Source organism: Etheostoma spectabile, chromosome 14 (genome assembly GCF_008692095.1).
Source record: "Etheostoma spectabile isolate EspeVRDwgs_2016 chromosome 14, UIUC_Espe_1.0, whole genome shotgun sequence".
Taxonomy (NCBI): domain Eukaryota; kingdom Metazoa; phylum Chordata; class Actinopteri; order Perciformes; family Percidae; genus Etheostoma; species Etheostoma spectabile.
The window spans coordinates 24548967-24560872 of record NC_045746.1 but is presented as its reverse complement, the minus strand read 5'-3'; the positions used below and the strand labels follow the sequence as shown (position 1 = coordinate 24560872).

General features: G+C 42.0%; 1 protein-coding gene across 1 annotated transcript in view; it reads right to left on the bottom strand.

Moving 5' to 3' along the window:
* Positions 1–11315, bottom strand: part of LOC116701905 (glyceraldehyde-3-phosphate dehydrogenase) — a 12195-nt gene extending 880 nt beyond the window's left edge. The window contains exons 1-11 of the mRNA XM_032535945.1: positions 11259–11315; positions 10865–10912; positions 6026–6125; positions 5262–5371; positions 5076–5166; positions 3851–3966; positions 3431–3512; positions 3072–3223; positions 1298–1376; positions 915–998; positions 508–605 (exon numbers count right to left, since the gene is read on the bottom strand). Of these exons, the coding sequence (XP_032391836.1) occupies positions 508–605; positions 915–998; positions 1298–1376; positions 3072–3223; positions 3431–3512; positions 3851–3966; positions 5076–5166; positions 5262–5371; positions 6026–6125; positions 10865–10887 (935 nt within the window). The 5' untranslated portion in view covers positions 10888–10912; positions 11259–11315. The remainder of the gene's footprint in view (positions 1–507; positions 606–914; positions 999–1297; positions 1377–3071; positions 3224–3430; positions 3513–3850; positions 3967–5075; positions 5167–5261; positions 5372–6025; positions 6126–10864; positions 10913–11258) is intronic.
* Between the last annotated feature and the right edge of the window lie 591 nt (positions 11316–11906).

The following is an 11906-nucleotide window of genomic DNA, read 5'->3' as shown; positions in this document are numbered from 1 at the left end:
GATTTTAATGTGCTGGTTTTCAGAAATTGTGGTCTAATGAAAAAAATGCTGTCTTAGTTGTACAGGGAAAAAAATGGACACACTCAGCACCGAATTTAATAAAGAAGCGTGTGTGACATTTTGGTTATAGATCATTATCAGGCAGTGTGAGCAAAATACAGCTGCTTCTTTGATAAAAAATGTTCAGTTTAACACTGTAGATTCACTCCCTAAAAACACCAGGTTTACAGGTGTGTCATGGCTGGGCGATATGAAAAAATATATAAATCAAATATCAGATATTTTTGACGAAGAAACAAAAATGACTCATTCTCTCACAGCAGAAAACCAGTGCAGTTTTATGGAAAAAAAGACAGTCTCATTTCACCAGCTTAACAAAGCTGGAAACATCTCCCTAAACTTTGACCCATATTTTGCATCTTTATCTGATTAGTGATTACTCTGAAGTTACACTGGTCCCATGTCGAGACGAGACTGATCCCGCTACGCTGCACGCCGTTAACTCACCATGACACCAGCTTGACAAAGTGCTCGTTCAGCGCGATGCCGGCGCCGGCGTCAAAGATGGAGGAGCGAGGGTCGCTGTTGAAGTCCGTGGACACAACCTGAGCAGAAAGAGGCGGACACAACCGTTTATACACACACACAGAGCGCAGTGTAGCAGTGTGCCGTAAACGGACCATGCAGCAACACAAGGTCCAAAGTAGAAATAATCTGCAGATTTTACATAATGGATAATTAAATTAAACTTTATCAGGTCTAATTTAGGAAGGAGATCTTGAGTGGTCATGTTAATAATGTGCTGCCATCTAGTGGCTCATGTATGGCTCGACACACCCATAAAAATTACATCAGATTCTGTTATGTTTAAAATATATACAATTATACGTGATATGTGGACATGTTTTCTGTACCTGGTCCTCTGTGTATCCCAGAATTCCCTTCATCGGTCCCTCAGCAGCGGCCTGCATCACTTTCTTGATGTCGTCGTACTTGGCCTGAAGGGCGAGACATTCACACAGTGAGGATTGACATCATGACAATAAACACAGGGTTAGGTTTCCAAATGGCAGCTTTATTTTAAATGTCTATTATAAAGTGTGAGCCGGGCAGCATCCAAAGTCTAAATTTTAGCTATGAATACCAAATCTATTGAAATTTAGCAGAAGGTAAAGCTCAAGATTTTCTTTCCCTTTGACCCCAAAAATTAAAGTCGATTATAAACACTGCACATTAGTTCCGAAGTTACGCAGCCACTTGGTTAAACCTTTTTATTTAAAGATTTAAAGATACTTACAGGCTTCTCTAGACGGACAGTCAGATCAACGACAGAGACGTTGGGGGTGGGGACACGGAAAGCCATGCCGGTCAGTTTGCTGTAAGAACAAGACCCCAAAGAGTCAGGACCCCAAAGAGTCAGGACCCCAAAGAGTCAGGACGTAAAGAGTCCCGACCCCAAAGAGTCAGGACGTAAAGAGTCCCGACCCCAAAGAGTCAGGACCCCAAAGAGTCAGGACGTAAAGAGTCCCGACCCCAAAGAGTCCGGACCCCAAAGAGTCCGGACCCCAAAGAGTCCGGACCCCAAAGAGTCCCAACCCCAAAATTTATTTACCAAAGTAAAAGCACCAAAACACATTTGATACACAGGATTTTAATTGTGTTTTATTCCCCTCTTCTTGATGATCTCCTCCACTGGAAGGTCAGAGGTCAAGCTCAGATAGAAGTGACACCACTAAACCTTTAAATACAGTATGTCCCACATGTGAGGTCTATAGTCCGTCCTACTGCGCGTCATATGTACAAGTAGTCAACTGCCTACTTGTACAGGTATGGAGTATTTCTAGGGTGTGGAGAAAACACTTGGCCACATTTAATTAAGAATGACGTCATCGTGTAGCTCAAATACAGAAATACATGATTCCCATCTTCAGAGTTAAATGTTTCACCTAAATGTTCTGTAGGATAAATGCATTTGTCAGAGGGATGGGATATTAGGACAGACCATTGGTTGGTTGGTAGGGGCCGAGGGTCTTTGATCAACATGGTGGACTATGAGACAGCGGGCCCCTGGGCACAGACCAAAGACCCCACCACTTCTACATAGGAGCTCCTTTTGATGTTGTCATCTGTCTCTTTGTAGACGTTACTAGGGCTGAGTTGAAATAATTGATTCTCCAATTAAAACCAATATGCGTGTGTTTTGGGTATTGATTTTAAGTTGGATCCAACACTATACATATTGGGTATAGTCCCAGATATTATAGATGGGAACTTGACTTCTTTCCTTAGAACTCTGCTTTTAATAGCAAAGAAAACAATCACGACCTCTTGGCTGAAGCCACAATGTCCCAGCATAACAGAATGGAGAGAAAGGGTAAAAAATGTGTTAATCACGGAGAAAATCACAGCGAGGTTACAGCTCCAGTCAGACAGGTTTGATCAGAAATGGTTACCAATAATACAGACAATGTCAGAACTCTAGTTACCTCTTTTATTTGTTTATTTATTTAATTTTTCTCTTAATTTATTTGTATTTTACAATTGTATTTACACTTACTGTAGTACACTCGACCATCTCCTAATGTGTGTTTCTAAAAAAATATATTGTTATATGTATACTTATCATTTTATGTGACGTAAATAAAAAGTTTAAAAAAAATAAAAATATGAGTGATCTGACAAGAAAAAAATTCCCCAAATTAATCTTTTAATGTATGCCTTTTTCAACATGGATGTACGAGGGCATCACATGACTGGCCAGGAATGCTAACAAGGGTGGCTAGGGCTCAGTGGTAGAGCGATTGCCTGCCAATTGGAAGGTTGTTGGTTCAATTCCTGCCCCTGCAGTCCCACGTCAAAGTGTCCTTGGGCAAGACACTGAACCCCGAGTTTCCCCCGATGCTGCGTCACCGGAGTGTGAATGCGTGCGAGTGTTTATCTGGCACCTTGTACGGCAGCCAGTGTGTGAATGGTTCCTGTACTACGTAAAAAGCGATTTGAGTAGTTAAGACTAGAAAATACAGCACATTTACATTTATAAAGTCACAACCCTAATTAAATAAAGGCCGTACCCGTTGAGTTCAGGGATGACCTTGCCCACGGCCTTGGCCGCCCCGGTGGAGGCGGGGATGATGTTCTGGGCGGCGCCGCGTCCGTCCCGCCACAGCTTCCCAGAGGGACCGTCTACGGTCTTCTGTGTGGCGGTGATGGCGTGGACGGTGCTCTGGCAAAGAGGGAGCAAGACAGATCCACGATTAACGTGTTGAATAAGATCGTTAAGATTACATCCTGTGAAGTAGGCAATGGCACGGATTATACGCAGGTGTTCCAGCAAAAAAGAAACTACTGTAAAAGATCAGAATCATCCATTAAAAGCTCTTTAGTAACAGTGTGCAATTTCAAAATCTATGAAATGATTGAGATTCTTTACCATGAGACCCTCAACGATGCCAAAGTTATCGTTGATGACCTTGGCGATCGGAGCCAGGCAGTTGGTCGTGCAGGAAGCGTTGCTATGGAGACAAGGCAGGGGACTCCAAGTTACAAACGATACTACTGACATCAGAAGTGCACAGGACACTCACAAGTATATTTTTTCGGCACAGCATGTTTTTAAACCATCCAGATGTTCACACGTTTGGTTTGATAGGACTTGACACGCTGCGTCACACTAACAGGACGTCACATGTCTGATTACGAACCCGTCCAAAACTCAAGGTCCTTTACGTTAAAACTACAAGAGCGCTAAAACAAAGTAAACGACAGTAACACAGTTTTAGTAAACCACATAAACTGCAGATGAAACATCCAAACGTGACTCCCTTCAGATCCAGAATCAGCAGCGACTCACCTGACAACCGTTAAGGAGTTGTCGTAATTCTCGTGGTTGACGCCCATGACGAACATGGGAGCGTCGGCGCTGGGAGCGGAGATCACCACCCTCTTAGCTCCGCCCTTCAGGTGAGCCTAGAGGGACCCGCGAGAGGTCAAAGGTCATGAAGCAAATGACATGCAGCATTTTAAATGAAGACAGAAATTATGAAATGAACCATCTTTTCTATGCAATAGGCATTTGTAGCTCCTTTCGCGATCTAGATCAGTGATTACCAACCAGGGATACTTGTACCCCCAGTGGGTACTTCTGCAGTTGCCAGGGCGTTGCATGGAAAGATTGAACAACAACAACAACCACCGTATACTCACCTTACATGAACTAATAGTAACATTTAACTCAACTACTTTGAAAACATTGAAAGTATGATTTGAGTAATAATCTCCACAAGTTAACATTACGTCAACTGTAACACCTGAACACTACATATTGCAGGTGTGTGTGTGTGTGTGTGTGTGTGTGTGTGTGTGTGTGTGTGTGTGTAAGCTAGTTAGCAGCAAAAGTTTAGCTAAAAGTAATACTAAAATGGTAGAAGTAACTAGCCAACAGTAATTCCTAAACAGAGCAGCTACAGGAATGTAACGATTAATTCCCAACGTATAACTTCATGAAGGGTTACATGAGTTCATCCGACAGGGTTGTGGGGGTACCTCAGACCCCCAAAAAAGGTTGGGAACCACTAATCTACGATTTTAAAACCATTTCCTGCATGTTTTTTTTTTTTTTGGGAGACAATTTTAAGATCAGTCCAGGGACAATGGATGAAAAAAAGCCTTTTGGCCAATTCTGGTGCATTTACAGCAATGTTAATGTACACTGTCCCTGTCAAATAAATTAAAATGTAGTAAATGCTACTTTTTCTTGGTCAAATGTCACCTAATCGCCTACAGTTTAAAAAAAAAAAAGTGTCTACATAAGAGTGACATGACACTCATGAACACGACAGTGACATAACCCATGAACCCTAACCATAACGTGTCATGACAAAACCAAATGATCATCATAAATGCTTATGTTTGACACATCTTATGTAGAGCCCTTCAAGTAACCAAAAGCAAAGACACTAAATCAAAAACTTAATTTCTTTCAAGACAACAATAACATTCAGTTTGTTATGTTGTTTTTCTTCTTCTTCTTATAATCATCTCAGTGCAATCAGCGTGGCAGCAGCTGGTAAACTTACGGAGGCTTTTTCGATGGTGGTGAACACGCCGGTGGACTCAACAACATAGTCCGTGCCAGCGTCGCTCCACTTGATGTTGGCGGGGTCCCTCCTGTATGTGGTCACATGTGAGGGAGGTCAGACAACATCTGGACCGTGCAGGAGACCCGTTAGGTAAAGATGCATGAAAAATAAGATTGTATGTACTCGTGGAAGACCATGATGTGCATGCTGCCGATGACCAGCTTGCCTCCCTCGGCCTTCACCTCTCCGTGCTTCCACACACCGTGAGTGGAGTCGTATTTGAACATGTAGACCTGCAGGACGGGAAGACCGCATGAGGGGAACATGGAAATACACCCAAACAAAACCAAAACACAAGTAACACCTGCATCTCACAGTAAAAGATCTATCACAATTAAATAAGAAATAAAAAAAATATGACTATTCATAGTGTAGTTGCAACAAACCAACAACTCCAAACCTGTATATTTACCCTCTGCCTCTCACTAAATCCTTTAAAATACCCGTAACTCCTCATCAGGGTGGCAGTGGCTCAGTCCGTAGGGAACCGGAGGGTCGCTGGTTCAAGTCCCTGCACGGACCCTAGTACGCAGTGTGGATCGGTGGCTAAAGGGATGCCACTTCACCTCCAGGTGCCCTTGAGCATCTCTCCATGATTAGGTCTTGAGCATGTGTGTATTACAGACCTGTGTGTAATGATTACTAACAAACTGAATGTAAATTGTAATTTCCCCACTGCGGATCAATAACCTGTATAAATTATAATAACCAAAGATGATTTTACAGACTAATCGCACTAAGCTTGCCTGCCTCTTTGAACTGGCTTACAGGATTGTGCTTTCCCATATTTCCCTAAGATGTATACACCTTTTCCCCACAATGGACTTTGGATTTATGACCCATATGGAAAACTGTTTACAGAAAACAAGCGCAGGAAGTCCCCTCACCATGTAGTCCAGATCGATGAAGGGGTCATTGATGGCCACCACCTCAATTTTGCCTCCTGCAGCGGCGGCACGGGTCACCAGACGGCCGATACGCCCAAATCTGAAAGGCAGGAGGAAGCAGTCAGCATGGAGGTGTAGGACTCAGAACGATAGTTGTAGGGTTGTAAGGGAAAACTCATAAGAGATGCTTTGTCCTGCAAAGTCACACACACACACGCGCGCACGCGTCTTATTCAATTTTATAGCATTTAAAAAACAAATTGAAGTGTTTTTGAAATAGTATTGAGTAAAAGTTGACATATTCCAGTCTGTGATTATCATCAACATCCATTCCTTTCATTTTAGTCTCAATAATTCCTAATTTCTGCTTTTCTAACTCAAACATTAGGTATAATTTCCTATAAATGAGGTTTATTGACTATAAATTCCAAAAATAACTGTAAAACTAAAGTTAATAAGTTAGTGTTAAACGTCCAAAAGTGTGACAAACATTGAAAAAAGGGACAAAATTGTCAGAAGTTAAAAACATTTAAAAAAACAAAACGGTTGATTTTCAATTTTGACAGGAAGACAACACAAGGGTTAAAAACCTTTTATTTTTAGAGCAGCTTCATGAACATGACGCTTCACCCACCTCCCACTGCATTTCCCCTCTCTGACCTGCAGGTGGCACTGTGAGCCAGATAAAAATGTGAGTTGCAGCAGAGGAGACGGCAGCGCCATACAAGGCCTGCCAACCTTGACTGGAGATAACAATGGCTGGCACCGGCAGCCGAAAGCCTGTTTACGCCTAATATGGCCGCCGTCACAGCAGGTCAAACAGCAAGTGTCCTGAAACCGGACCATGGTTTTTATTTCACATATTAACCACTTCACCGGGGGAAGGAGACACAAGTACGGCGTGTGAGAGTAGAAATCTCCTACATCCTTCATTTTGAGAAAGAGAGTGGTAGAGGAGCCAACATGAGGCAAAGTTAGGTCCCAGACACAATAAGACTTACAGTCACAAATCAACCACAGGAAATTAGAAATGTACGGCAAACTCCACTCAGGTCTACTTATGATAATGAGACCCTGAGAGAGACACACGGGTTTTTCTAATAGTCTGGCTGACAAAGCTTGCCCTGTTCCAGCTTGTTAGTTTCATGTAAATAAATTAATAATAAAAAGGAATTCAGTCAGAAGTACAGAGTTGCTACATAATTAACATTTAGCTTGGGAAATTTGCATGTTTGCACAGTTTGTCCATTCTAAGAGAAACAATGGAAATCTGATATGAACATGCGGTTTAACCTTTATCAGAGCACAGACGAGGCTGCCGTTTAGTGAAAATACGCACTGAACCGGGCAGGAATTAACCTCGGTCAACACTGCACAGAACATGTGTGCAAATGAACTCATTCATAACTGCATTTATTCAGAGAAAGACAAAATTGTGTCAGCTGACTCAATTGGGAAATTCTGAAAAAAAATGTCTGCAACTCCACTCCCAGCACGACTGTATAAATGTTACAGATGTGATTGTGCCACCACGACCAAACAGCATTTAGACCCAATCACAATGCTGGTTCACCATAACTTAGAAGGGAAAAAAAAAAGAACTTTGAAGAAAACTCAACCCCTACAGACCGTTTAACGTCGTTGAACAGACGGGGACAAGGGACAACTGGATGTGCTCTCATAACATTAATCTAAAATGCATGTTTGAGGCTTTCATATGTCAACGTAAGCGCCTTGCTCAAAGGCACTCACAAGGCCCTGTGGAAACAAAACTGCAGCCCCAGTTCGGTATAATGTACTGTGCACTCTGCTTCACATGTTCAGCGCTGTCCAAGTCCTGTTATGCAACATCCCATGTGTCCAGGAGTCGCGTTACAGCATGACTGTAAGGTGTCATGGGACAGTTTGATCCCTGTCACCCAGACAATCACACACTCTGCCCGCCAAAATAAAAGACTGCCCTCCCACGTCCATCTGAAGAAAGGTCAGGGTGCACCAGGAAGTCTGTTGCTAACAAAAGGTGTCACTTACTGAAGGGTCATGCCTGCAATTCCATTTCAACATCTTTGTCATGCCATTTTAAAAGCAAAACAGCAGTTTTTGGGGCGGCTTCTAGCTCACCCTGTAAGAGCGTGCGCCCCATGTAGGCTGAGTCCTTTACAGCAGCCCGGGTTCAAAGCCGGCCTGCGGCCCTTTGCTGCATGTCATCCCATCTCTCCCCCCTTCCCGTCTATCCACTGTCACTAAAAAAAAAAAAAAAAAAAAAAAAAAAAAAAAAAAAAAAAAAAAAAAAAAAGCTTTTAAGGTGACAGTGGATGCTTTTTTTTTTTAAATCCAGAAACTTCTTTGGTAGCATTTATGTGCACATTATAAGACTGGTGCTGTCTCAGCTGCCAACATCTCAATGTGGATAGATAAATCTCATCCCGGTTTGACAGACAGACAGACAGACAGACAGACAGACAGACAGACAGACAAAGGACGGGACGTCTAGTTCTGATCACGGCTGGGCGATATGACAGCATCACAACAATAAAGAGGTTTGCACCCTCAGTCGTTTCTACTTTAAATCTCCATACAGAATCATTCCCTCTGCATTTGAACCACGGTAACTGCCTTGCTGAAGAGCAGCAGCAGCAGCAGATCTAATAACTTACTTGCATGTCCTTTCAGTGGGAGGAAACCCCAGGAAATTACTGGGAGTCCTCAAACTTTCTGCCTCCCATCACAAGAAGGACGGACATGAGGGAACGTGTCAGTCGACTCTAGAGTTCCACTCAGTCAGTTTTTGGGAAGCCACCAAGCAGCCAGTGGGCCAAAATGGCCAAGAGCCCATCTTTTGTTCCCGAGGCTCAGTGTGGGTGCTGGTACGAGGCCCGAATCAAGGCGCTAAATCTCCCTGCAGCTGGACAGCAGCTGCTGCTGCACCACCACCACCACCACCACCGAAGGAGAAAATGTTTCACTGGTGATCTCCAAAGTCTGAGCAGCGTCTACACATCGCCGGCCGGGTGACATCTGAACTTTGGCGGAAAGGTTAGAGGGTTAAAAATAGACGAGGGGAGAATGGAAAGGAATGTGACAGCTGAGGAGAGCAGCGATGCACACAAGAGGGGATTGGAGTGGTCTGAAGGGTGTGGAAGAAAAGGGGACGCCAACCGTGACACAACACCACTATAAGTAACCAGAGAATAGACGGGTCCCGTCCAGCATCCTGTCCCATCAGCAACAGCATTTAGACAAGGGAAGAGTCTCAAATGTATTGGAAATAAATCTTATTTCTAAGGTATATTGTGGAGGAGCGTGTCAGATAATTAACATTCATATTTTATTTTATACAGCATTTCATTTATTTGGTAGATGCTTTTATCCATCGTGTCATTTTTATTCCCCACAAGCACAAATAAGGAGCAATTTGGAGTTCAGAGTCTTCATTTAGAGAGATCTTGTATTGAGATGTTTATTTTTAAATGGAATAAATGCCACATAATTTCCACTTGTAATGTAGGGCTGCAACAAACGATTGTTCCCTTAATTCATAACTTGCTGATTAGTAAGCATTAACGTTACACAATAGCTGGAAATTCACAACTTTCCAAAACCCATGGTGAGATAATTTTTCAGTTGACTGGGTACAAAACTCAGTTATTTAGTTCTTTTTTTACATAATACAACACATAACAATTATTCCAGGATATGAAGAAGTATGTTGGTTCTTTTTAAAACCGGACACCCACCCACCCACCCACACCCACACACACTGCTTTGTGTAAATGTTTAAAACTTTTTTTATTGAAAACATGGCACATAGCCTACTGTTGTGTTCAATTTCACTCGGAGCAAATCATCTTTCACACAATGTAACATTAACCATCAATAAAAAGCTGTGTGCTTGGCCATTTAGTGACATTTCAGACTGGACGTAGTGCAATGACGGCTCAGTTCACAACGACCAAACACACAAATAAACTTGGTCTGGTCAAGGGAACATTTGGCAACTTTGTTAAAATAAAAAATAAAAACTTTCCATTCCTACCTCCATGTGGCCTGTTAAAAATCAGCAGGTCTCCCTTCATTGGGCAAGATGTGGTAGTAATACAATATAATTGAACAGTTATTGGAAACGTCAGTGTTTCAATCAATCAGTCATTAATGAAACGTTTGCTACTATTAATCCTCAACGTGGACAGACAACTGGGAGGGGATCTTATTTTAATAATCCTCCTCACTTCTTTTATTATGGCAACACCCCTATGCCAGGGTCATGTTTCTTTAGACATGGGACTTTTTTTTTTTAACCTGCTGATGCCTAAAAGATCATTCCCACACATTAAATACTCCCACCAAGACAAGGAAATATTAGGAGCAGGGGGTATTATTGTTGTTGTTGTTGTTTTCCCTACCAAGCTTTGTGATTTTAGACTAAAAACCCATCTGTTCCAGCTCGCTTATCTGTAAATACACTGTTCCTGTTTTGTTTTATTCGTTTTGTTATAACTACTTACACTTTTCTGTTCCCTGTATCTGTCTTTTATTGTCTGTAAAGCGTCCTTGTGTGTTAGAAAGGCGCTGTTAAATATAATGTATTATTATTATTATTATTATTATTATTATTATTATTATTATTATTATTATTATTTGCCCGTTTCAATCACATTTTGTCTCCTCCTCACAGATCTGCTTCTTCAACATCCCATTTAAAGTAAATATAAAAATAAAATCTACTGCACTTAGAAGCACTTGGGAGAATCAGTGATTGTTCTGCACTATAAAGATGACAAATGTTGTAAAATGTGAGCGCTTTTCTGACTAAAAGCTAAATAAAAAGCACCGACTCACCCGTTGATTCCAAGCTTCACCATTTTGTCTGACGGGGTCTGGTCCTCACTGGAAAGAGAACAGATTTAACACTTTTAATACATAGTTTAGCCAAAATGATACAAAAAAAGGGAACAAAATAGGCTACTAAAAATTTAAACTTGACTAAAACATTGAATAAGAAAGCATAACAACTGCAGAGCTACTGCACCTCAACAAGCACATTTAGCATTTTGAACAAACATTTTAAGCTACCTAGCTAAACATTTAAACAACGTTTGACCAAATCACAGGAATTACAAGTTAGTTTTTTTGAGAGTTTTCAGCATAAAATACGGAACTCTCAAACTTATAAAAGATTTGAAACGCTGTCAAAGTGTCACACTAAACACAGAAAAATTAAAATCTAGCTTACCGATTGCGCGCGCACGCACGACGTGTCCTCAGGGAGAAGAGAGCGGGGGGTCGAGCGGTTGTGTCCCCGATATTTATACCTTCCGCGGGCCAACGGCCACGCCTCCCTCCGCCAGAAATCAGGGTCGCGTGCAGCAGCAACTGCCTGTTAAACAGGGCTTGTTTTGAATCTGGAGACAAGAGGACAGACAAAAAGTGCTGACTCAATTACAGATGCTATAAAAGAACAACACTCTGACTTCATAGATTCAACATTAGCCATATGTGAATTTGAAGGGCCTATTTTCTATGAAATACCTATCCTCCGCCAATAAAAGTAGTTCCAGCCCAGGGGGGGGGGGGGTCTCCATTTCCAGCCATCTATTGTATAGGCTCCGAATGATCGCGCCCGGGAGCGGCTATCTATCCACCCATCCTCTATGTATGTATCATCCTCCATCCATCTATGATGTATCTATTCATCATCCATCTATGTTGTATCTATCCCATCCCCATCCATCTATGTATGGATCTATCCTCCTCCATCTATGTATGTATCTATCCATCCATCCATCGATGTATGTATCCTATCCATCCCATGTAGTATGTATGTATCTGATCCAACCACCATCTATGTATGTATCTATCTCATCCATGGATGTATTGTATC